This window comes from Stegostoma tigrinum, chromosome 7 (assembly GCF_030684315.1).
Source record: "Stegostoma tigrinum isolate sSteTig4 chromosome 7, sSteTig4.hap1, whole genome shotgun sequence".
In the NCBI taxonomy this organism is placed as follows: Eukaryota; Metazoa; Chordata; class Chondrichthyes; order Orectolobiformes; family Stegostomatidae; genus Stegostoma; species Stegostoma tigrinum.
Window position 1 is genome coordinate 43,446,900 of NC_081360.1, and position 27,529 is coordinate 43,474,428.

The 27,529-nt window shown below is 41.2% G+C and overlaps 1 protein-coding gene across 3 annotated transcripts in view; it reads left to right on the top strand.

The window, feature by feature from the left end:
- Positions 1 to 27,529, top strand: part of znf385b (zinc finger protein 385B) — a 350,354-nt gene that overhangs the window by 62,917 nt on the left and 259,908 nt on the right. For all 3 annotated transcript variants that reach the window (XM_048535396.2, XM_048535397.2, XM_048535398.2), the window contains exon 2: positions 9,817 to 10,116. In XM_048535396.2, coding sequence (XP_048391353.1) covers positions 9,819 to 10,116 — 298 coding nt within the window. In that variant the 5' untranslated portion in view covers positions 9,817 to 9,818. The remainder of the gene's footprint in view (positions 1 to 9,816; positions 10,117 to 27,529) is intronic.

The window sequence follows — 27,529 nt, forward strand, 5'->3', positions numbered from 1 at the left end:
ACAGAAGACACAGACAATTAGTGCGCTAACTGCCAAGCCTCTTAGTTACTGGTGAGGGAAAGGTAACTGGCTTTCTTCATTGGAGAAAAGAATGTACCATTTATTTGTTCCTTGCAGCAGCCCAAAGGCTCCTGATCATATCGTTCACATTCACAAGCTGTACAGCAGTACAGGTGCCAATGAGATTGCTGTTGTCAGGCTAATGGTCTTTGTCATTCTCAATGAATTATAACTCCACAAACAAGAAGCTATTGGCAGTGAATCTCACTTTGTATACACTATTTTGTGCTGGCCATTAACCAGCAACTGCTTGAACAAAACAGCAGTGTAAATGTTTTAAAATGAGTTTTGGTAACTTGCTTTTTAGAAGTTCAGCAATTCCATCCCCTCTGAGCAGCAACCGAAGACATGACACCAGACCATGCCAGCCTTGGTTAGAGCAGTCTCAGTTATCTGGAGGAATGCTCACCTCTGGAGGCAGAAAGTGCATCCATCTTCTTCCAATACCTTGCTCTCACACTCTCTCTACTGCCATACTCACCCTGCACTGAGGCTCATGCTCTATCACTTTCACTACTGCCTGCAACATCTTCGCTCATTTGCTGTTGTCCACCCGAGTCCTGCTACCACTAACCCTGCATGCTCTCTGAGCGAGCTACGACAGCCATCACCTATGTGGAAAGTAACAGCTGTGCCATCCATTTACATCTCCCTGTAAACCTGTCTCTCATTTTAGGAGCAAAATCAACCCCCCGCCCCGGGGGAGCAGTAATAGTCAAGGTGGGTGGTTTGGTAACTGTCATTCAGCTCCTCGACTCTAATGTGAAGAGCATCCTCACTGTGATTGCCTCACGTAGCTGACTGACTACGTCCAAGCCACTTGACTGGTACTCTCGGCTGCACTTGGCTGGAGGGACCAGGAGCCCTGAGTGTAAGTTCTGCTCTTGAACTTGGTTGAGACCTGCTGACAACCATGATGATCTCCCTGTCTTTTGATTGTGCGACACAGCACTGCAAAACAGAAGTGGTATCAGGCTGCCAGCCTCTAATGTGGAGGGAGAAGCACACACCAAGGCAAGGTCCGGATGCTTTGAGCAGCTAGGCAGGCTCAGACAGCAAGCAACCAGCCTGGAGATACATCTGGTCCAGTCCATGAGCGCCAGGATTCATGGATGCGGTGTGTCTGTGTGGCCACTGCCCATGGAACATGCACTGGGATGTCAGTACCCAGGGTCCAATATTGAGGACCTTCAGAACAGACAGCAAGCTGATGTTGCCAGGTACCTGTTCTGATTTCAATGTTGATACTTCTCAATGTCTAGCTTGTTTAGCAAATTTGCTAAGATAGAAAAATGAAAATTAATAAGGTGAGTTGGGCCATCCACAAGGCATTTAGTAAACAATAATTCCAAAATTGGCAACTCCCTGCTCCCTAGTGGGAAATCTGCCTCACCACTTGTGAAAAGCATAAATTACAGGGGACATGCTCCAGGCTTTGAGATCTGGCTCACTGGACTTTTTGTGTGATTCTGTTACAGACCTTGTCACAGCTCATGTTGCTCAGACCCCTATGAAACTCCATTTTATCCTCAAAGCACCGTGTAATATTTTTACGGACAAGACCAGAACAGATTCTGGTTAATCCTAAAAATAAATACTTTTCAATCACTTAATCCCTCGAAAATCTCTCCTTTCTCCTCTGAAAGATACCTGCTCCAGTGAACATTATTTCATAAGCGTCACTACCAGCATTACTCATAAGTGAAACTAGTAATTCTTACGTACACTATTATCTGTAAGCATTTAGTAAAGTTTTCAGTAAATAAACAGGCACAAGGTCTCTGTACTACTTTGCCATCACTGAAAGAGGATGATGTCCTTTTAAGTTTTCTTGAAAAGACACAAGAGCCCTCTGGCAAGAAATGATTTTAGTTGCACGTTGTGACAACAGCCCAAGGACACAGCTATCATTTAATCTCTCATGATCCGAAATGTTATTGCTGTGGACCTTCATGGCCCTGAAGCAAGAAGTTTCTTTCCTGCCCAACCTCAACCCACCCCTCTGCAGTTCGTTTACATTTTAGAATTTTGGTTAGCATACACATTACAACTTGAATTTTTGCAGTGATGTCAAGGACAAAGGATGGTAAGGAACTTCGAGGTGAATTATAGGCTGAAGTATGTTTTACTAACTTCAGTTGCTATTAATTAGATGAGACTCTACAGGGTGTTGGAGGAAGAAAATCCTTTGGCCATTCATTTGTAGTCGTGGTGTAATGCCTTTATTAACCTTCACACTTTCCCATCTTTATCAGCCACCTCTGCATATCCAATTTTTAGTTTAAAAAGATAATTCTGTGGTTGTAAATACTCCTGGCAGTATTTATTGCTAAAACCAATTTACCCTTGTAAAGGAGACAATGGGAACTGCAGATGCTGGAGAATCCAAGATAACAAAGTGTGGGGCTGGATGAACACAGCAGGCCCAGCAGCATCTCAGGAGCACAAAAGCTGACGTTTCGGGCCTAGGCCCTTCATCAGAAAAGGGGGAGGGGAGAGGGTTCTGAAATGAATAGGGAGTGGGGGGGCGGTGGGCGGGGGAGAGGCGGATCGAAGATGAATAGAGGAGAAGATAGGTGGAGAGGAGACAGACAAGTTAAGGACGTGGGGATGGAGCCAGTGGAGGTAGGGAGGGGATCGGTGAGTCCGGAGAGGACAGACAGGTCAAGGGGGCAGGATGAGGTTAGTAGGTAAGAGACGGGGGTGTGTCTTGAGGTGAGAGGAGGGGATAGGTGAGAGGAAGAACAGGTTCGGGAAGCAGGGACGAGCTGGGCTGGTTTTGGGATGCAGTGGTGGGGGTCGGGGGGCAGATTTTGAAGCTTGTGAAATCCACATTGATACCATTGGGCTGCAGGGTTCCCAAGCAGAATATGAGTTGCTATTCCTGCAACCTTCGGGTGGCATTGTTGTGGCACTGCAGAAGGCAGTGTCATCTAAGGAATGGGAGGGGGAATTGAAATGATTTGTGACTGGGAGGTGCAGTTGTTTGTTGCAAACCGAGCGTAGGTATTCTGCAAAGCGGTCCCCAAGCTTCCGCTTGGTTTTCCCAATGTAGAGGAGGCCACAACGGGTACAGCAGATGCTGTATACCACTTTGGCAGATGTGCAGGTGAACCTCTGCTTGATGTGGAAGAGATGGCAGTGAGTTGCATTCTGGAAAGCAAATCTAGCAATGTTCCATCATTACTATCTCCTTTTCTATATATATGATACCACTCTGTAGAATTGGATCAATGCTTCATTCATGATATTAAAGGGGAATACTAGATTTGAAGTCAGACTTTTAATGAAGCAAAATAAGTCTGGAGTAATCTTCAATCAACAGCTTCATGTTAGGTTATCACTAAAAGTTTCATCTAAACAAGAAACAGTGCAGTTAAGGAACTTGGGCAGTTGAAGTGGATATGCACTTAGACAAGGCCAAATGCTAATCTTGACTTAGTGGAAATCTACAGTTAAGGATTTTACTTTTTCAAGCAAATAAAACATTAAAAACATTAAATTTGGAGGAAGTATTTTATACTTTCCACCTTTTGGGAGCTGAGACAGCATGAAATTAGTCATTTTTAGTGATGCTTTGCCTCCAAATTTTCCAGGTGGATATTCAGGTAAGTCTGATTTTATAATATTCTCCTTGTGTGAAATTGGAAAACGTACTTCAACTGCTGAAACACGGACTCAAATGCAAGCACTACATGTGGGGTTTTACTTCTGACATGTTTTAGTTTAAATTTCGTTTGATGAGAACTCTGAGAGTAGTTTGCCCTTTGAATGTTGTATAGATATTCGTTGCTTGAGAAAAAACAAACTTCTGACAAACAGTGTAATTGACAATGGTTGAAGATTGTCCTTGTTTATGTAAAAGAGATGTGAGAAAGAAAAGAAATCTCGAAGACAAAATGAGTTGATAGCAAGTTACCATTTTTTTTATCACATAAAGGAATCCTTGCGAAAGAGAATGATTGAATTCCTGAGAAAATTGAAGTTTGATTTTGTGATATACTATTTTGTGGTATACGGAATATGGAAGCTCACATTTTTTCTTTTTATTCAGTTTGTTTTGAAATATTGGTTGTTTATCGTGCAATTTTTTTTGGACTTAAAGCTCAGAGGGGTTCTGTTAACTGGCATTTTCTTTTCATGAAGATTAGATTCCCTACAGTGTGGAAACAGTACCTTCGGCCCAACAAGTCCACACCGCCCCTTGAAGCGTCCCACCCCGACCCATCCCCCTATAACCCACACGTCCCTGAACACTACAGGCAATTTAGCATGGCCAATCCACCTAACCTGCACATCTTTGGACTGTGGGAGGAAACTGGAGCACCCGGAGGAAACCCACGCAGATACGGGGAGAATGTGCAAACTCCAAACAGACAGACACCCGAGGCTGGAATCGAACCCGGGTCCCTGGTGCTGTGAGGCTGCAGTGCTAACCACTGAGCTACCGTGCCGCCCAATGCCCGATTGAGGGCATTGATTGATTAAGCACTTTGAGCATATATGTCTGGACACTTCTGGGACACCGGCTGTTGTTTGGATGGAGACAGACATTTTGTAATGGTGCATTCGGTAAAAAAAATAAAATCTAGTATTAATTAAAAGATCGGTGTCTAATTTCCTTATTCAGCATTAGACTGTCAAAGGTTGAACATCATTCACCTTGTGTTTATTTGGGTGAAAAATATTGAAACTCATTTACTAATTTAGCAAATTATAATTGGTACCAGAACTGGATACGTTTTCAGATATAACAAGGTGTGGAACTGGATGAACACAGCAGGCCAAGCAGCATCAGAGGAGCAAGAAGGCTGACGTTCAGGCCTAGACTCTTCTTTAGAAATCCATCTCTGAAGAAGGGTCGAGGCCCAAAATGTCAGCCGCCTTGCTCCTCTGATGCTGCTTGGCCAGGTGTGTTCATCCAGTTCTACACCTTGTTATCTCAGATTCTCCAGCATCTCCAGTTCTGACTATCTCTGGATAAATTTTCTGCCATGATTACATGTATGGAATTTATTCAGAATACATGAGAGCAACTCTTTAAAAAGTGCAGCAGGGAAGTAACTTTATGAACCAGACAAAACCCCTCAAAATATGTCAAGGAGCTAACCTAGGCTGTAACCTTTTAACATATTTTAAAAGCTAGGGCCAGGCATTGTATTCCAGATTCAAATTCAATGGAAGCAAAACACACTTTATTCATATGCTATAGTTAAAATACAGACAAACTGAAATTAAAAGAAAAGCATTAGCTTAGTTGTAACTATAGGAAAACTTAACAAAGTAATAAATTACTCAGTAACTGTTCCATTGTAGTCATATCCCATAACCACACCCTTGGCAAAGGCAAAGTCAGTGAAATAGATTGTCTCACATGCAATTCTAGGCAGGAAAAGAACCCAGGTTTTTAGCTGTAGCAAAGAAAGCAAGAGAGGTAGCAATTTTCACAAGCCCAACAGTTACAGAAAGCTAAAATTGAAATCCATTCAGGCTGCTTCTATTTTTTTTAGAAATAAAATTCCCTTAAGGCCTCAGAAGCTGTTTAGTTTATTGGCTTGAAGCAGACCGCTCACTGCCTGTCTCAACCGCTTTCCATAGAAAAAAAGGACAAAATACATCACTTAAAGCCATAGTATCATCACAGTAAGTTGTGACCACAATCTCGTTTCTGATATAATGTCTGTTTTTTTACTGTTCTTTTCAGTAATGGAATAGTATCTGATGATCACTGCTGTACACCAACGTTTGACAATGTGAATTATATCCTTTGTGATTATTTTGAATGAAGGGATGGGTACTTAATGTTTCTCTTAAGAATGAGAATCTTTGTAAGGTATAGCTGTTTAAACTTTTGATTTACTTTATGATAAATAATGTGCATTTGAGTCATACAGTATGTGTTGCTTGAAAGGACAACAGCCAGAAGAAGTACATTTGGAACAAAAAGAGACATAAGGATGTATAGCTCGGAAACAGCCCCTTCAGTCCAACTCAACCAGGCCAATCAGATATCCTAAATTAATCTGCTCCCATTTGACAGCTCTTGGCCCATATCCCTCTAAACCCTTCCTATTCATATACCCATCCAGATGCCTTTTAAATGTTGTAATTGTGGCAGCCTCCTCCACTTCCTCTGGCAGCTCATTCTATACAGGTACCAGCTTCTGTGTGAAACAGTTGCCCTTTAAGTTTCCTTTAAAGCTTTCCGTTCTCATCTTAAACCTATGCCTTCAAGGTTTTTGCGAAGATTTGTAGCTCGGGTTGTTGACACGTTTGTTGACTTGCTTGCTGTGCTAGTAAGTTTGTTCACGATGTTTTGTCACCCTGCTAGATAACACCATCACTGTGCCTCCAGTGAAGCTTTGATGTTCTGTCCCACTTCCTATTTATGTGTCTTGGTTTGCTGGGGTTGGTGGTATCACTTCTAGATTTGTTTCTTGGGGTTGGTATGTGGGGTCCAGCTCGACATATTTGTTAATGGAGTTCTGGTTTGAGTTCCAAGCCTCCAGGAATTTGCATGCATGTCTTTGCTTAGCTTGTCCTGGGATGGCTACTTGTTCTCAGTCGAATTGGTGTCCCTCTTTGCCCATGCATTTTGAAATGAGTGATTGTTGGTCATATCTCTTGGTAGCTAGTTTGATCCTGATGGCTAGTTTCCTTCAGCTTTGCCACTTGTAATTTTCTTGGCAGTCTTTACATGGTATTTTGTAAATAACGTTGCTTCTGTTAGTTATGATTGTTGGATCCTTTATTCTCATCGGTAGCTGTCTTGTGGAGTGGATGGAGCAGTTTGAACCGTCCTGCTCAAGAATTTCTCAACATCATCAACGACGCCAGAATAGATGAGGACAAAATCATGGTCTCTTTCGACGTGACTGCACTATTTCCCTCCATAAACATTGTTTTAGCTAAAGAAACATCAGCCTCACTCTGGACAGACCAGGGATACAGGTGCCCAACAACTCCAACGCCATCAGCAAAAGCAGCACCCTCAAACAACTAACAGAACCAATGTTATTTACAAAGTAGCATGCAAAGACATGACATGGGGCAGTCTGGAAGGAAACTAGCTGTGAGGATTCACGAAATCCAACCAGCTACCAAGGGACATGACCTGCTTTCACTCATTTCAATACACATGGACAAAGAGGAACACCAATTCAACTGGGACAGTGTAGCCATCCTAGAACAAGCCAAGTAAAGTCACGCACAAAAATTCCTGGAGGTCTGGCACTCAAACCAGAATTCCATTAACAAATATGTAGAGCTGGACCCCATATACCAACCACTAAAACAAATCCAGCAGTGATACCATCTACCCCAACAAACCACGACACACAAATAGGAAGTGGGACAGAAAACCAAAGCTTCACCAGAGGCACAGTGATGATGTTACCTAGCAGGGTGATGAAACGTGTGAACGAGCTTACCAGCTCAGCGAGCAAGTCTTAAACCAACGCCCTCTAGTTTCAGACTTGGCTACCCTGGGGAGTAGACCTTGACTATTTACTTTATTTGTGCCCGAAATGATTTTATAAACTTCTATAAGGTCATCCCTCAACCTCTGCTGTAGGGAAAATAGCCCCTTTTACAATACTGCATTCAATCTTCCTCTACCTGCTATCAGAAAGTTATTGTAAAACTTGAAAGGGTTCAGAAAAGATTTACAAGTATGTTGCCGGAGTTGGAGGCTTTGAGCTATTAGGGAGAGGCTGAATAGGTTGGGCCTATGATTCTAAAATTTCTAAAAGGCCGTTTGAATGTTGAACTATCAAATCAAGGTCGTAAAGTGTGCGGAAAACAGGAAAACCCAGAACTTAGATTGGTAGAGTTTACGGCACGGAAAGTCACTCTTAGGTTCATTGTGTCCACGGTCATCTATCCTTATCTAATTTTCTAGTTCTTGGCCCATAGTCTTGCACTATGGCATTTAAAGTAATAATTGTTAAATGTCTCAAGGGCTCTTGTCTCTACCATCCTTTTCAGGCAGTGAGTTCTAGATCTCGACAACCCACTGGTTGAATTTTTTTTTCGAACGGGACAATAAGCAGAAACCGATAGACAGGCTCTGTACTCATGAAGACGGCCTCCACTGTGATCTTGGGTTCATGTCGCACTACGTGACCCCGCCGCACTGTTCTGTATCTGTCACATCTTCCTTACTGTCCAGTTTTGACACCATCACCCTGATAATTTGTTATGATCTTTCTACCTTAATTAGTTGTACAGTTTTGGATGACTCATTACTTTGATCAGACCCTTGGCATTTGACTCTGATACCTATCATGTTATTCCAGAAACTTGGTTTGTCTCTAGCACCGCCTTATTTTTAATTTTTTGTAATATCTCTGCCTCATTTAATCAGATTGTAGGTTATAACTTAACTTGTTATTGGCAGTTTACTTGCACTGTATGACACTCACGATCACCTGCAGTAATCTAGTATTCAACCTGTCAACACTCCACTCACACCATTTGTATGATCTTTTGATCCCTCTCCCCTTTGATCTCTCTGCCTATAAATTCTGTGCCTGTGGGCTTCTTTCTCACTTCACCTGATGAAGGGGCAATGCTATGACAGCTTGTGATTTCAAATAAACCTGTTGGACTATAACGTGATGTTGTCTGACTTCTGATCTCGTCAGCCCAGTCCAACACCAGCACCTCCACATCATCCCATTTGGCAAGAGGTATTTCTAACGGCCTGCTAGATTTCTGCTTTTAGTTGCCCCAGTGCTCAAACATTGCTGACCAGTTTGTCCCATAATGATGGTGAGTACTGTTGGCCTCAGTGTTGTCTAGAAATCTCAGAATCAAGGCTCTTTTTATCCATAGGATCAGGAGTAGATCGTTCAGACCAATCCAACACCATTGTTCGATACAATCATGTCTGGTTGTCAATTTCAATGCCATTTCAGGTACCGTCTCCATATTTGTTTATGTATTGGTATTTAGAAATATTACAATCTCTATTTTAAGTAGGCTCGATGATTAAGCTTCCACAGCTCTCTGGAGTAGGGAAGTCCAATGATACACTACCCTCTGAGTAAAAGAAATACTCCTCACTTGGTCCTAAGTGGTATCCTTCTTATTTTGAATTTGCGTCCCCTGGTCCTAGACTTAGGAACCAGGGGAAATATAATGGCTGCGTTTAGCCTGTTGATCCCTTTAAGTATCTTATACATTTAAATGAGATCATCTTCCATTTTTTCAAAATTTGAGGTAATACAGGCCCAGTTTTTCTATTCTCCTCGCAGGACATCTCTGCTACTTCAGGAACAAGTCATGGTGCCCCTTTATTGCATGCACTCTCTCTGCAAAGTATCCTTTCTCAAGCACAGGGACCAAAACTGCAAGCATGACTCCAGGTGTGATCTAACCAAGTACTATATAATTGAAGCAACATTTTGCTACTCCTGTACTTGAGTCTTGTGATAATGACTAACTGCCATTAACCTTCCGAACTGCCTGCCCCAAATGCATTGTGATTTAGTGACAAAGGCATCCAGTTGTGCATCTACATGTTCTAATTTCATCTATTTAGGAAATACTCTACAGATCTGTTCCTTCTATCAAATTGGAGAGTCTCTCACTTTCCTGTATATATTCATTGTCGTGTTTTTGCTCATTTACTCAGTAATTCAATTTGTTACAGTTTTTTTAAGAAAAGGATCTCTAGGTTTCACATTCAGTTGAAAAATTATGGTTCATATGTGATCTGGTTGTCTAAATGTCTTGTGTTTAAAACTGTTACAGGTATGAAACGGCCGCTGAGTCCTGAGCAGATAACTGAAGATGTTACGATGAAATCAGTCGAATTTTGCGCTTACACTGGTGGGAAGATATTAAGTAATGACTACTTGGACTATCAGTTGAACATAACGAAAAGAAAAATAGGACTAGCGTTGTGTGAAGTGTGTAATATTCAGCTGAATTCTGCAGAACAAGCTGAGGTTCACTATAATGGGAGGTCTCACTTGAAAAGGATGAAACAAGCCAATAGTCACATTCCCATTAATTCAGCAACTGGTACCATTGTTACAAGCACCAGTACAGGTATGTGTAATTATTTAATACAAATTATCAATATTATGCATAAAATTATTGTCGTAATATTAGATCATTTATTCATTGGTAGTATCTATGTTGACTTAGTCATGGTAGAATATTCAGTTGGTTTGTTCTTCATTTGTTAATGAAAACAAAAATGAGTTCAGTCTGTATATTTTTCTTCCACTTTGAGTTTGGCTTTTGGACCTGTGACTGCAAATCATTGATCTGCTAAGCTGTACTTTGTAAACTGTGTTTGACTTGCCTTGTGTCTAACATGGGCCCCAGTGTGAATGAACATTTGTGGGGAATGTTGCCTCCTGCAAAAATTCCATCCCCTATTCCCAATTCCTCCGCCTCCGCCGCATCTGCTCCCACAATGAGGCATTCCTCTCCCGCACATCCCAGATGTCCAAGTTCTTCAAGGACCGCAACTTTCCCCCCACACTGGTCGAGAACGCCCTTGACCGCGTCTCCCGCATTTCCCGCAACACATCCCTCACATCCCGCCCCCACCTCAACCGCCCAAAGAGGATCCCCCTCGTTCTCACACACCACCCCACCAACCTCCGGATACAACGCATCATCCTCCGACACTTCTGCCATCTACGATCCGACCCCACCACCAAAGACATTTTTCCATCCCCACCCTCGTCTGCTTTCCGGAGAGACCACTCTCTCCGTGACTCCCTTGTTCGCTCCACACTGCCCTCCAACCCCACCACACTCAGCATCTTCCCCTGCAACCGCAGGAAATGCTACGCCTTCCCCCACACCACCTCCCTCACCCCTATCCCAGGCACCAAGATGACTTTCCACATTAAGCAGAGGTTCACCTGCACATCTGCTAATGTGGTATACTGCATCCATTGTACCCGGTGTGGCTACCTCTACATTGGGGAAACCAAGCGGAGGCTTGGGGACCGCTTTGCAGAACACTTCCGCTCGGTTCGCAATAAACAACTGCACCTCCTAGTCGCAAACCATTTCCGCTCCCCCTACCATTCTTTAGATGACATGTCCATCATGGGCCTCCTGCAGTGCCACAATGATGCCACCCGAAGGTTGCAGGAACAGCAACTCATATTCCACTTGGGAGCCCTGCAGCCCAATGGTATCAATGTGGACTTCACCAGCTTCAAAATCTCCCCTTCCCCCACCGCATCCCAAAACCAGCCCAGTTCGTCCCCTCCCCCCACTGCACCACACAACCAGTCCAGCTCTTCCCCTCCACCCACTGCATCCCAAAACCAGTCCAACCTGTCTCTGCCTCCCTAACCTGTTCTTCCTCTCACCCATCCCTTCCTCCCACCCCAAGGCGCACCTCCATCTCCTACCTACTAACCTCATCCCACCTCCTTGACCTGTCCGTCTTCCCTGGACTGACCTATCCCTTCCCTCCCTCCCCACCTATACTCTCCTCTCCACCTATCTTCTTTTCTCTCCGTTTTCGGTCCGCCTCCCCCTCTCCTCCCTATTTATTCCAGAACCCTCACCCCATCCCCCTCTCTGATGAAGGGTCTAGGCCTGAAATGTCATCTTTTGTGCTCCTGAGATGATGCTTGGCCTGCTGTGTTCATCCAGCCTCACATTTTATTGTCTTAGATTCTCCAGCATCTGCAGTTCCCATTATCACTCCAATTTTCTCAAGCAGTTTGTCTCAAACTTGAAACAGCAGCCCTAGGACGTGCTTTTTCTCCTTGTCACCTCACCAGTCCTTTAGGACTATCTCCTCCTTACCACTCTCCTCCTTAAACAGTTAAGCCTTAAGTTGGTCAACGGTACATCAAGGTCACAAGGAGCCTGAATCATTCTCAGAATAGATTTCATTATCACAACATTTGAAGGTTTGACTGTTGCATGTGTACCTTAAGCTGAAAAAATCTAATATTCCCTCAGCTGCAAGTAATCTCAAATCGTTGTTCATTTCTTGTCTTAGCTCTTTCTCACAGCAAATCCTGGACTTGGAATGGACGTCAATTTCCTGACTTACAGAATAGTAATGCCATCTGCAGGCTGCCATATAAAATAAGAGTGAACACAGCAGAAAATGGCTCTGCTGTATGTGTAGGAGCCAGCTTTGACGATCTAGAGCTCATTTTGCTACATGATCGCAGCACACATTATAGTGTGACAAATGATAAAGTATCGAGGATTGCTGACATTTGCAACTGCTTAATAATTTGCAGAAATAAGGTTTTCTTGAACTAATTGTTCTTCGTCAGCACACTAATTTTTGTTAACACCGTCTGGCATTCTTGTGTGGACCCATATTGAAGCCAAAAGGCTCTGTTACCTGGTCAAATTATATCATTCTGATCCTGAGAAATCAACCAGGGCATTGGGGGCCGGTAGGGACATAACGAAATGGGTGGTTCATACTTCTGAACTGTCCAAGATATGCTATGACAGCAGCTGGAAGGAAACCAAATCTATTTGCTAAATTTTGAAATGCGAAAGCGTTTCTGATAAGGTTTTCCTACAACTTGTTATAACTCCTTGTTTTGGAAGTGCTGACCAGGACTCTGTTAAAAAATTTTTTGTTTTGAAAGGCTGTGAAGGAGTTCAGGTTGTTGTCTGTGTGGCCATTCACAGTGATTAGTATTCATGCAGGCTGCTGAGCTCAGAAGTAAGAACTCCTGAGGAAGCAATATGACGACGTATGCTATTGCTGGGATCATTTTTCTAGAAGGATAAACGCCTGTCCTAGCTCTTACAATGACTCAAATTGTTCTAAGTGTGGAGTTTACAAGAGTATCTTTTAAACTGCCTTTGTAATTTAAAGTAAAAGTGAAAATCCAGGAAAGGGGTTTGGTTTGAGGTGGTACACACTGGGTAGTGGTACATTTCTACCCAGCAACATCACAAGGTGGCTTGGTTATCTTGGGAGCAAGGGGGCCTCAAGATTTAATGAGCAAGTCTCAAAATCCTCACTCCTGCAAACTGAAGCACGGGAAGCTGGGCAGGTATTCTATTTGCAGAATTGCAGGCAGAAAGAGAGAAACATGAGGTTTCAAAGAGACAAAAGATTACAGACAGTGGGTCAGCAGAGACGGAGAGTGTGTTTTTGCTTTGGGTGACCAGGCAGAATGTGGGAAGGAAAGCATTGTCTAGTTAAGGGCAGTTTAAGGAATCTGAAAGATATGTCCTGGTATGGTTGGCAGGGGCTGGAACAAGCATCGCTAGAATAGGCATTACTGCTTATAGCTAGTTCGGAAGTTTGCCAGAAAACTGAGAGGAAGCTTCTTTTGGTGGTTGCCCAATGTTCCGACCTGCTGAAACAGCGAGAAGTGAATTAATTGGGAAGATTCAGCATGGATTTCTTGAGGGAAATCATGTCTCACTAATTTGCTGGAAATTTTTAAAGACGTAATGCAGAGTGTCAGTGTGGGCAAAGCTGTTGATGCAGTGTACACAAACTACAACACCGTGCTGCACAACAGATTTTTGAGGACATTTACAGGGCATGGAATAAAAGGGATGGTGGTAGCGTGGATATGAAATTAGTTGAATGATACCAAGCAGAATGTTGCTTCACGTAGATTGTCACGGGTCGAGGAATGTTTATAGTGGAGCCCAATTTCCTACTACACTTTTTTGTTTTCAATCTTTTGTAATTGTTTTTATTTATATTTAAAATAGTCTTCTACCCACTCTTCTCGCCTCAATAGAATCCAAAATTTAATTCACTTATGATCACTGCTGACTGAGTCTCTTGCACTACAAGATATTTCATGAATCCTGTCTCATTGTATCTTAGCAGTTTTAGAATAAACGGCTGTCTGACTGGCTTTCAAACGTTTTATTCTTTCAAAAAAATGCCCTGAAAATGCCCCATCACCACCTCTTCCAAGCTAGCTTTGCCAATCTGACTCATCCAATCAATATGTAGATTGAAATTAGCCGTGAGTATTACAGTGCTTTGCTTGTAAGGTCGCATTATTATTTCTTGTAAACATTGTTGGACATTTCCTTATTAGTGGCCCTATCCAGTATATCCACAAATAAATCATTTATCTTTTTTATTTAATAAAATGTGAGGCTGGATGAACACAGCAGGCCAAGCAGCATCTCAGGCTCCTGAGATTGCTCCTGAGATGCTGCTTGGCCTGCTGTGTTCATCCAGCCTCACATTTTATTATCTTGGAATTCTCCAGCATCTGCAGTTCCCATTATCTCTGATATCTTTTTTATTTCTTGTCTTTGCAGACAAGATTCTAGGTCTTTAATCTTTAGAACTAAGATTAGGCCTGACTATTGTACTAATGTACTCTTTAATGAACAGAGATGGCCCAACCTTTCCCTTCCATCGCTCTGAAATGCCACGTGAATTTGAATATTCAGGTCATAGTCACATTGCAGCCACGTTTCTGCACTGGCTACCAGGTCATAAATATTTATTTCTGTTTAAACATCCACTTTGTTATGTTCATTCAAGTACAGAGCCTTTTTAAACAAAAGACTGCTTTTGCATACTTTGGCGTTATTTGCTGTCACAGCTTTTAGCGTCGTCTTAACTTCAATGTAAGGTTAGTCTCTTAACGCATATTCAACAGCAGGTGGCAGTCAAAGCATTTGATGTATTGACGTGTTGAGATCTGCTAACGCATATTGATCAGACTGTCATAGAGTTACACAGCATTGAAATAGACCCTTTAGTCTAACCAGTCCATGCTGGCCATAATCCCAACTAAACTAGTCCCACATGCCTGTTCAATTTTCTTTATTTCCTCCCTTCTTTCCATTTCCTAAATTATAACTATTTCTGGGATTTTACTCACATCTCTGTTCTCCTAGAACAACACTTACTTTGTCAACTCTTTCCCTTGTCAAGTATGTATTGGAAAATCTTACTCTCTATTCTTTCATTTCTAACCAGCTCTCTCTCTAATAAGGAAGGGGGAAAAAAGCCATTTTTTGCTACTTTACATTTTCTGTCCATTCATCTCACCTGCCACTCAACATTGCACAAACAAATATTTGTACGAAATGTAAAGATTATCTTTAACATTTTGGGTATCTAGGAACAGTCAGTCTTCTCTCAAATCAGTTTACTCTCTCAAATGCTTAATCTTGCACTTCCATAGATTGAATTCTATTTGCTGCTTATCTGCCGACTCAAACAAACTATTGATATCATCCTGTAATCACGAGCCACCCTCTTCACGATTCACTATTAACTTTCTTCAGTCAATTTTTTTGCATTGTTTGCAAATTTTCCAATAATGCATTCCACATTTAAGCCTAATTCATTAATTGTATCATAACAGCAAGGGACCCAAAGCGTACCCCAATGGAACACCGCTGGAAACTGCTTTCCGTTTGGAAAACCATCCATTGACTGTTATCCTTTGTTTCTTGTTGCTGAACTAATTTTGGGTCCATTTAATTGTTTTCCCATATGCACCGCAGGCTTGCACTGTTCTGATCATTCTGCCAAGGGGGCCCTTGTTGTTCAAATTGCTTAGATCCGTGTAGACAAAATTTATTTCACAACCCTCATCGATCCACCTTGTGCCACTGAATTGCCAGCCCTTGGAATTTTTCATTGTCATTAGAATGTATTTATTATATATTCAGGAAAATCCTCTTAATTTACCATTACATCTCTAACGACTTATTCGCTTAGCCTGAGCCCACTCTGACCCTCTGTCAAATTGGATGTAAGGTGCAATTTTGTTATGATTACTGTGACCTAGGGCCCCTCTGCAATCAGGGCATTAACTAATCCTATCTCATTGTGCGAACTTAGATTTTGTCTCTGGGGGATCTTTGTGCAATTTTAGGTGTTGCTAAAACCTTATGTTTGTGACCTAAATTTTTGTCCATTAAAGTTACATTTGATGATTCCAGGCTTGATATTCAAATGATTAATAATATGACTGTGCATAATTGAACTTACGGTGGTGATAAATTTTCAGTGCTTTCAGCACTGTGATATATTTAAATATATTGTGTAACTTAGTAACAACCAGTTGTTGAACTCAAAACATTCACTTTAGCTACATGCTCCAAAGATGTTGCTCTTCATAGGTGTACTGGAACAGTACAGTTTGGCAAGGAGTACAGCTCATTGTGGAGGATATCTTCAGTAATATTGGTGAAATAGTGTCAGGACCCATATCTTTGCAGCATCTTGTGCCTGCAGGCATTTCTTGATATCACTTGGAGTGAATTGAAGACCGCATCTGTCTTTGTGGAGACGTGATGAGGAGACCCAGGTGGATCATGCTATCACTAAGCAATGTTTATTACATTGTGCTTCTGCTATTAGGCACATAAGTAGTCCTGTTATGTTGCTTCACCAGGATAGCAACTCACTTTTAGTTCTGAGGTAGGAAGCATTCACAGATACTGCCAGACCTGCTGAGCTTTTCCAGCAACTTTTAATTTTCTGATGTTTCAGTTTTACAGCATTTGTAGTTCTTTTGGTTTTCATTTTTAGGAATGCCTGGTGCTGCTCCTGGCATGTCCTTCTGCACTCTTTATAGAATCCATGCGGTGTGGAAACAGGCCCTTTGGCCTAACACGTCCACACTGACCCTCAAAGCATCCTAACTAGACCCATCCCACTATAACCCACCTAATCTGCGCATCCCTGAACACGATGGGCAGTTTAGCATGGCCAATCCACTTAGCCTGCACATCTTTGGACTGTGAGAGGAAACTGGATCACCCGGACGAAACCCACAGGGAGAATGTACAAACTCCAGACAGACAGTCGCCCGAGGGCAAATTGAACCTGGGTCCCTGGCACTGAGGTAGCAGGGCTAACCACTGAGCCACCGTCCTGCCCTTCACTGAACCAGAGTTAATGCCTTGACTTAATAGCCATTGTAGAGTTCAGGTTATGGGCCGGGAGCTTGCATATTGTGGTTGAATATAGTTTTGCTGTTGATGGCCCACAATGCCTCATGGATCCCAGTTTTGAATTGCTCAATCTATTTGAAATCTAACCTGTTTAATGAGGTTGGTAGCAACATACAATAATATTAGCCAGTCAAGTCAGTTGTCTGCTACCAAGCCATGAACTATAAACTCTGTCTTTGCAACAGATTTTACATCAATAAATGTTGTTGTTGCGCTATTTGTTCCATCATAGGATCAAGCGTTTTACATTGTATTGCAGCATCAATCTGAAGAATTGTTTGGTAGTGAGATTCAGTTGCAGTGTAGCTGTATGTTTAGTTGAGATTAGAATTTTATTTCAGAATCGGTTGGTATTATGTTTACTATATTAGAACAAGAATCAGAATAAAATTAACCTCCTTATTGGAGAACATTTTTTTGATGAAAATAAAGACCAGATATCAACAATGTAATTGCATTTTGAAGTATGAGGTAGTAGTTATGGTTGGCTATTTGATTATAGTTAGCACAAATTCTTAGACACAATTATTTGAATCATGGAGTCTCTACAGTGTGTGAACAAGCCATTCAACTCATCAAATCCACACCGCCCTTCGGAAGAGCATCCCAACCAGATCTGCTCCCCTACCCGAACCCTGCAGTCCTGCATTTTCCTTGGCTAATCCACCCATCCTTCACATCCCTGGAAGCTACAGGCAATTTAGCTTGGCCAATCCACCTAACCTGCACATCTTTGAATGGGAACTGCAGCACTCAGCAGAAACCCAAGCTGAGATGGGGAGAAAGTGCGGTCTCCACACAGACAGTCACCCAACGGTGGAACTGAACCCGGTCCCTGGTGCTGTAAGGCAACAGTGCTAATTTCTGAGCCACTATGCCTCAATACAGTTTTACGATGTATTTTCCTCAATAGGTACAAGTAAGCAAGCAAATTTGTCTTTTGAATTTATGATCATTTGTCGCAAGCCAAAATATATGAACAGTTTGTCAAAATCAACATCTTAATAGTTTTTACATTATAACTGGAAAATTTAAATTAAAAATTCAGACAAGTTAGCCCTTTATATGAATGAACTTTTAATTTCATTACGGAAGAAATATTCTCCATTGAGTGAAAAAGTAAACTGTAAATATTACAAATCAAAATAGAAACAGGTACTATCAAAATATAATTGGAATAAAAAGTAGGTTATTATTTTGCAGACGATCTTCCATGACTCATGAGTAACACTCAATTGTTCTCCTTCAGGTATGCATCATACTGCTCTGCATTTACAGCGTATTTTAAAGACTTAGACTGATATTAAATATTGCCAGGAATGAAGCTGGTATCTATAAATATAAAAATCTGCACATTTAAAGAAGTATGTACCTTTGAGAAACTGGTGATTTATGTCTTTCTACTCCAAATTTTCTCAATAATCCCTCATAGAGGGATGTAAATTGATGTAAATTTCTCTCGAGTTCAGTAGTGATTCGCACACAGAATAGTGATGCACATTTCAGAAGACAGATGGTTTATTTTATTTAACTGAACAGAATTTTCCCTTCTAAAATGTTAGAAAGGAATATATGACTTCATTTAGTTTGACAGTCAACATGTTACATCTGGTTGAGTAAATGTTAGTTCACATCTTGGGTAAAAGCACATGTTGGAAATACTTTCCTATTAAGCTACATTGTGTCATTGGTACCTCTGTCAACAGGACTTTTCTTTGTGTTTTCTTTCCTAGCCATTATTTGTAATGATGTCACTTGTTGGTTTGGTCTGTCTGAAGAAATACAGTTATGCTGCTTTTATGACCCACTCCCACTTCCCCACATGAACAACTCATCAGCTTTGGATCTGTCACCCCTTCATTGTGAGAGTGCCATTTAAATTATAGAAACGTAGAACCCCGATTTCCTCCTGTCTCTGTTGCTTATCGCTGAAAAGAGAAATGCTGTTTTTAGCATTAGGCATAGTGTTTGTCGATGATTCTTCATCTGTAGCCTGGATGTGGCCATGCTAAGAAGTCAGGAATTGTGACATTGTGGTATTTGAATAGATTACTGCAAGTGGTTGTCTTCACTGTCAGTAGGGACTTTCTCTGCCTGTTTCCACATGTTCTGCTGCTTGGATTTCTTACAAGACATGCATACCCTTTACCATAGCAGGTAGCAGCACATTGCCAATAAATTGAAATTATTTTGCTTGCTTCATAAACTGAGTCAGTATTCCAATTTCTTGCTCAAGTATCCAGAATTTTAAAAGGCCACTGATTCCAACCTACATCCCTGGAAATCTGTTCCACAGACAACACCTGATTTCTAACATTGTACTACAGATCTTCAAACAAGAAACCAGGAAGTTTTAACAGCACATTTGTCAAAACTGTCTTTCCTTCTGTACAATCAAGCAATTGGATATTTGGTGATCCAGCCATAATGTGGAGTAGATTGCTCAACAGAGGTGAGTCCCATGTTATTTAATTTTCTTTTGGATGTAAACACAGCAATTGGATGATTTTGCGATTAGTTTGTCAATCTCAGTTTCTCTTGACTATTCAATGTTTTCTGAGTGAGTTCTGCATCAATTAATATATTCCTCTGAAGTATATTTTCTGAAAATATACTTAATTATGCAAACCGGCTATTTTTACAGACCTATGATTCTGAGTGTTGCCATCACCTTACTTGTGGTGGAGTGACGATTGGATTAGGCTTCTTGTCAGTACTTGATATTCTTTTCATTGATGTGATAAAATCCCCAAAGAATCTCAACTCATTTTTGTTCTTGAGTTTTGCACTTTTCAGTGATGAAGTATACTTCACCCTTTGAACTGAAGGCATTGTGTTATCTTCCTTCATCAATCATTTTTTTCTTTACCTATTTGTTATTGGATCCTAACGAGTAGAAAAGTATAAGGTAATACAGAATTCAATCATAAAGAAAAATGTAACTGACTTTTTTGACCTTACTATTGCTAGTTTGATGGTGAAATCTTCTAACACTGAAAAGGTGAAAAAATAGGGGAGCATTTGTCAGTTGTGGGCAAATTACTCGCAAATAATATGATATTTATTGTGCATTTTACAATGGATTTTAAACAAAATATCTTTTTTCTTAATTTTAGTAGATATGAAATTGTTTAATTGAATATTTTAAGGCATTGCATGCATTTTTAAAAGCAAGAATATTTTTATGACCATCTTTTCCAATTTTCGAATCACGATATGCTGTCAGGCAATCAGCTGAATAGTGTATACGATAGTCTGAGGTAGGCTGATACCTTCCTGTAATCATAGAAGTAACTTCTAGGTTGAGAGCACTGTGCAGAGGCTCAGTTATATTATTAAAATAGATTATCTACTCACTATTTTCTGTCTTGGGCAAGTGACAAAGTAATAGAGACAGGGGCCTTTGAGCTCTGAGCTAAATTAGAGAAGTACCCTAAGTAGACTTGTCCTTTTTTTTACCTTTTCCTGTAAGAGGCAAACAATTTCTGCCCTACTATCAGTTTTCAGTGTGGTTAATTAAAAATATTATTTTGCTTTCTCTTATTGCATTTGTGTATCTTTGTTGCATAACCCCAAAGGCACTTTGTGCCATAACACTATTGTGTTTCGTCATGAGAGTGAAATGTTATAAACTCTGCATATTTTTAGAGCTGCTGTACATTCTGCCCTTTGATCGGTGAATAGCAGGTATGTTTTCTATGCATTTCTTCTCCCATAGGTTGGGTTTCCAGAGTTGTGGACATGGTTAAAAAGCATCAGATCGTGAAGTGGTTTAATGAGGAGTTTGGGGGAGCACCAGGCATACCTTAAAAGAAGTGTCAACTTGATAAAGCTGTCAGGCAGTGTTGCTCAAAAGCTGGCAGTAGAAGCTGCTCATTCAAGATACAGCCAAGAAATCCCACAACCAATGGATGAAGTCAAAACTTTGCTCTACACCCTGTTGTGAATAGTGATGGACAACAAACTGCAAACACAAGGAGGAGGCTTTACCAATATCACCATCCTCAATAAGAGGGTACTGTCACTGGACTAGTAATCCAGAGGCTGAGGTTAATGCTTTGGGAATGAAGGTTTGAATTTCACCATGGTAGCTGTTGCATTTTAAATTTTGGAATTGAAAACTGGAATGAGTGATGGCGACTAAGAAACAATTGTAGTGTAAATACAATATGGTTCACAAATGTCCTTCAGGCATACCAAATGATAAGGTGTCAATGTCAGGAAGCTATAACACAAAAATACTTGCACATCAACAGTGAAAACGGAAATGTGCCATCTTCATCTTAGTCTGACCTACTGGTGATTTCAGACCCATCATAAAGTGGCTGATTCTGAACTTCCTTGTGTGATTGCCTAGGAAACCACTGAGTTCAAGGATATTTGGGGATGGAGAGCCGCCTTTGCTGAGAACAGATATAATCTATGAAAGAATAGAAAATGATAGGGAGTTTGGAACATCAGTGGAAAACATTAGTAACCATCTTCAGCCAGCAGTGTCAAGTGGATGATTAATCTCAGCCATCTTCTGAGAGCCCTGGTATCAAAGGTGCCAGTTTTCAGCCGATTTTGATTCCCTCTGCATGATAGCGAGAAAGAGCTGAAATCACCTGTTATTGAAGAGGCTATGACAATGTTCTGCAGTAGCACTGAAGATTGTGCTCTAGAATTAGCCACACCCCAAAACATGCTCTTCTAATACAGCAACTCCACTGGCTTTAACCTGACTTTCTGAATTGGAATTTGTAACAAGTCACACCCACAGGTTCTGTCCTTTTTCATCACTTGGTTAAATTGGACATGGAGCTTAAAGTGACCAATAAAAAAATTGTCAAGCATTGATGGTTTAAATTATTTTGAGCTTTTTGTGTGAAATTTTCAAGTATGTAATGTGCTACTAGAGCTTTCAGACTGAAAGTGATAATGGATATGATGAATTAATTCCTGGCAGTGCTCTGAGAGTGTTCCAGACCCCATCAGTGTATAAACAAAGCTGATCCTTTGTTACGTGAAAGAAACACAACATCTTCGGAGGTGCATTGTTTTTGATGAGATGTGAAAACAACAATCCTATCTACCTATCAGAGTGATGTGGCTGACTTGTTGGAACTATTTGAGAAGAGCAGATTTTTTAACCACTGCTCTGTCATCTCCCTATCGATATGATAAGGTGTCATATATATATTATATATATATCCTTATCAGGCACTGTAAATAGATGTGAAAATGAATTACGTACTCTAAAACTAAAAATCTGGCCAAAATAGTTTTTATTAAGCTGCTGTTTGGAGAGATATTTGATTCCTTTGATTCCGGGAATGGCAAGGTTATACAATGTAGGAAAGATTGGGGACACTGTATCTATAATTTCCAGAAATGAGAACAATGACAAATGTTCACACTGACCAATAGGATAGACGCAAGAAGGATGTTTCCCCTGGCTGGGGCTCCCATAACGGGTGCTATTCCCAGAATAAGGCGTAGGCCATGTAGGACTGAGGTGAGGAGGAATTCTTCCCTCGAAGGTTAATGAACCTTTGGAATTCTGTACCCCAGAGAGGAGATTCTGCAATTTAGTATATCTGAAACAGTGACCAATAGATTGATACATGTTGAAGGTGTCAAAGGATTTTGCAGAAAAATGACATTGAGGTGGAAAAACAAGCAAGGTGAATGTTGGAGCAGGTCTGAGAGGCTAAAGGGCCTACTCCTCCTCTTTCCAATACACCTGGATAAACTGAAAAATGTTGAGCCAATCAAATTAAATCTTTCTCAACTGATTTCACCCCAACAAGCTTGGGCTTGAACCTTATGCTACAATCAGTGGTAACCGAGCCAGCTGCTTGTCATAAGAGACCTGAACCAAAATTGCATCCTTGATCAGGTTCTCAGTCTGGCTCAGGTCTTACACAGACACATACTGGGCCCAGTCTTTGATGGCAGGATCAAACGAGTCAAGCATCCTAAATAGCCAAGAATGCTTAGCCCAACTCAAAGACAATTGCTGTGAGTGGATCTCTTCAGGGCATGTTTTTCTCTTCTTGCCACTGAAATAACTCCATGAAGGCCAAGTGATCCTTTATTTACACGTGCATTGTACATGACACTGATCTCGTTAGCTCAGAGCTGGCTCTGAGAGTGAACAGAACCTCTGACACTCCTGTTTATATCTGTCAGACAGGGCTCCCTGATTAGATCAGATTAACAGCCCCAATCAGGGAACTCCTCTTCTATGAGGTCCAACTGGCTGATCTTGTTCTAGGCACTTTTAAGTCAGTATTTCCCGTGGAGATTCTCCACCATTCGATAGGAACATTGGCTGATTTTTTGTGTTTTGAATTCCACATTTCCACGTATTTCTGAGAACTTTAGATTGATTCCCTTGCTGAACAACAATTTAACTGTGCCTTAAAAATGTTTTTGGCCTTTGGTCCTCAAGTTGCACGAACTGCTGAGAAAAGAGAACTTTTTTTGTCTTGAAAGGGGCAAACTTTGGCTTTTAAACATTGACTTTTAATTCTGGATTTACCCAGAAGAGGGCATAGCCTTTCTATACCCACCATTTCAAGAACTTGTATACTTGAATCACTCACATTTCTCAACTCCAGTGAACCCAGTCTGTCAGACATTTTCTGACAAGACTTGTGCACTTATTCCAGGTATCAATCTTGGACTCTTCTTCTGAACTGCCTCCAAAAACGTAATATTTATGATCTGGACTTAGCAGTTTCCTGTATAACTGAAGCATAGCATGAGAGACAGCATTTCAATAGGCTTCTTAATTAATTTGTTGTGTTTGTATACTAACATTTTATCACTCATACTCTAGAACATCTAGCTGATAGAATTGTTAAGGAGCAGAAAGAGGCTTCGAAGCTCATCATGCCTGCACTGGCTCTGTGAGCATTTCAACTTAGTGTCAAACTCCAATTTTTCTAAATCTTCGATTTAGACTTCATTACCTTCTCTCTTACTCTGACACTACCTATTAACTTCCTATTCTGGATTTCAGAACTATCTGCCTGGCCTCCATATTGTGCACAATGTTGTTACATTCTGATATTCTCTCCCGATTTTCTTACCTCTGCTGAATTTGTTTAATCCCTCCCCCAACAGCATTAGGAAAAATACTGCACAAGGAGCACAATATGAGCATCTGTGTTCAGATGCAACCCGTCTGTCTTGCAAAGATTCTTTCTCTCCCACAGAGCTGTCCCTGTTCTGTTTATTTTGTTATTTCTGTACTCAGTTGCATGTGGCATTGGGAATTATCAGAACTTATTACATTACAAATTCTACTTGCTAATTTTTTGCATGCCTCTGTAAATTGTGATTATTGGACTGCATCCCACTTGTGGAGTATGATGTCTGGCTGTTTGTCTTCCCTATTAAGAATGTCCTGCAGCCATTCTGTGCCCTGCCTGAGCCTGGCATAAGAAGCCATCAAGTCACCCTGGAGTTAGCTCTATTGGTACAGAAATGCGCAACTGTTCCCCGAATTAAAGAATCCCTTATTTTTGTTACTGCCCTTCCACTTTTCTTCATCCATCCTGTATGACTGAGTGACTTGTACCAGGGGCACGGCTGCAGCTGCTCTCCTTCAAGGATCCCTTGCCGTCACTAACATTATGGTCTAAAGACAGATTTATGAACAGAATCTCTGGAGACTCTAGCATTACCTGCATTTTCTACTTAGATTACTTAGGCAGTCACCCATTACCTATCTAACTACTTGGTTCTAAATTGCAGCATGAACACGTCTTTGAATATGCTGTCCTCAGAGCTCTCTGCCTCACAGGCATACCTGCATAATCCCAGCACTGTTTGAATTTGAAACCTAGAGCTTGTAGGGCCGGTAGTACTTCTTGAATGGAGGTCACAGGAAATGTGCACAAGTTCCTATGTAGCTTTGGACAGGGATTCTGCTTGTCCAAGTTGTCCTGTCATATTTAGGCTTAAACTTTCAGTTAGCTTTATTTCTTGTAACATGAATTGCTTTGTTATTTTACTCTTACTCTTGTACTATTAACTACAAACTGGAGATTAGGAGAAACTATTTGCCCTTCCTGACAAATTGGCTCCCTCTCCAGTGCCTATAAATTCTTTCCTTCCCAGTGCTAGTTTATGTTTTCATAATTACTGGAGTTGAAACACAATGCCCAACAGCAACTGTTCAACAACTAATGAACCCGTGACTTTCCTGAGATATTACTTGCGGTCTGTTTTCTCTCCTTGAGCTGTTTTAGCTGGTGTCCACTCAACCTCCATCACATACTTTTAGATGCCTTCGGATGCTCCTGTCCTCGTACTCTCTCTGCTTCTCCGAATTCTACATTCATTGTTTTAGCTGTTGTCCACTCAACCTCCATCACATAGTTTTAGATGCCTTCGGATGCTCCTCTCCTCGTATTCTCTCTGCTTCTCCGAATTCTACATTCATTCTACATTTGAGTAATACTCTGCTTTTATATACTTCCTGCTCAAGTAAATAACTTCACATTTTCCCACATTATTGTCCACCTGCCAGATTTTTAACCATTCATGTAGCCATCAAATTTCAAGAAGGGAATGAGAGACAAAACAGTGAAGTACAAAGCTATTGACATCACATCAGTAGGAGGGAAATTATAGATGCTATATGAAAGGTTGGGAAAATTAAACAACTGGCTGATTCTGATCTGATGGGCACAGTCAGCATAGATTTAGGAATAGGCAATAGCATTTAACACAATTGTTGGAGTTTACTTGAAGAAGTTACTAAGAAAATTGATGGAGGAGAGCCAATGGACATATCATAATTAAATCTTCAGAAAGTTTTTGATAAATCTCCCCACAGGAGGCCGGTAAGATAGATGAAAATGCTTGGGATGGGCAACAATGTACTGGCATGGATTATTGATTAGCTAACAGACACAAAACATACAGGAGGAATAAATGGACCATTCTTACATTGGCAAGCTGTGACCAGTGGGGTACCACAAGGATCAGTACTTGGACCCCAGTTGGTTACGTTATATATCAATAATTCAGGATGGAGACCAAATGTAATATTTCCAAATTTGTAGATGCTACAAAGCTAAATGAAAATTAGGGAGGAGTAAAATGTTTTCAGGAAGCAAAGGGCTGTGTAGATGCTGATTGGTGGTCGGGGTGAAGATTTGCATTAGCACAGTCATCACCAGTGGTTTGTGGAGAGAGTGTTATCAAGGGATAGTTATTGTTCCAGTGCCTTGAGTGACCTTCAGTGATGAGGATGTAGGGATCTTTCAACATGATCTGGACAGCTTGGGTAAGTGGACAAATCAATGGCAGTTGCTGTATGTTTTCGATAAATATGAGGTTATTCACTTTGGAAGCAAAATCAAGAAGGCAGATTTCTACCTGAATGGCTGTAAATTGGGAGAGAGGACTGTGCAGTGGGACCTGGTTGTCCTTGCGCATTAATCGCTGAAGGTAAGAATGCAGGTGCAGCAGGTGGTAAAGAAGGCAAATGGTATGTTGGCCTTCATGACCAGAGATTTCAAGTGGGGGTATGTTGCAGTTGTACAGGGCCTTGGTGAGCCCACACCTAGACTATTGTGTGCAGTTTTGATCTCCTTTTCTGGGGAAGGATGCTCTTGTTCTCGAGGGAGTACAGCGAGGGTTTACCAGGCTGATTCTGTGGATGGTGGGACTCACGTATGAGGAGAGATTGATTAGGTTAGGATTGTTTTCACTCGAGTTCAGTTGAATGAGGGAGGATCTCATACGAGACTTAAAAAAATTCTGGCAAGACTAGACAGAGTAAATGTAGGGAGGATGTTTCCGATGGTATGTGTGTCCAGAATCAGAGACTATAGCCTGTGGATTTGGAGTAGACCGTTTAGGATAGAATGACGAGACATCTCATCACCCAAAGAGTGGTGAGCCTCTGGAATTCATTACCACAGGAAGTAGTTGATGCCAAAGCATTGAATGTATTCAAGAGCTGACTAGATATAACATTTCGGGTAAATGAGATCCAAGGTTTTGGAGAGAAAGCAGGATTAGGCTGTTGAGTTGGATGATCAGCCAAGTCCGTGATGAATGGCAGAGTGGGCTCAAAGGGCTGAATGGCCTCCTGCTCCTATCTTCAATGTTTCTATACTTCTATTTGGCAATGCTTCATGAATAGGCAAGAACAGCAGATGGAACATAATATGAAAAAATCTACTTTAACAGGAGAAACAAAGGTATGGATTATTTTTTAAATGCTCGGTGGTTGGGAAGTGTAGATGTACAAAGGGACATAGGATCCCAGTAAATAAGCCACAGAAGGCTAACATGCAAATACAGCAAGCCATTAAAAAGGTCAATGGAATGTTAGCCTTTATTACAAGAGGATCTGAGCACAGAAGTTGTGAAATCTTGCTTCAGTTATATAGGAGCTTGTTGGACTGCACTTGGAGATCCTGCATATCTCAGGAGTGCTACAGTAGAGGGAGTACAAAGATCATTCACCAGATTTGTTGCCAAGAAGCTAGGACTGTCCCATTAAGTGAATGCAGGCAACATGATCCTGTATTCTCAAGAG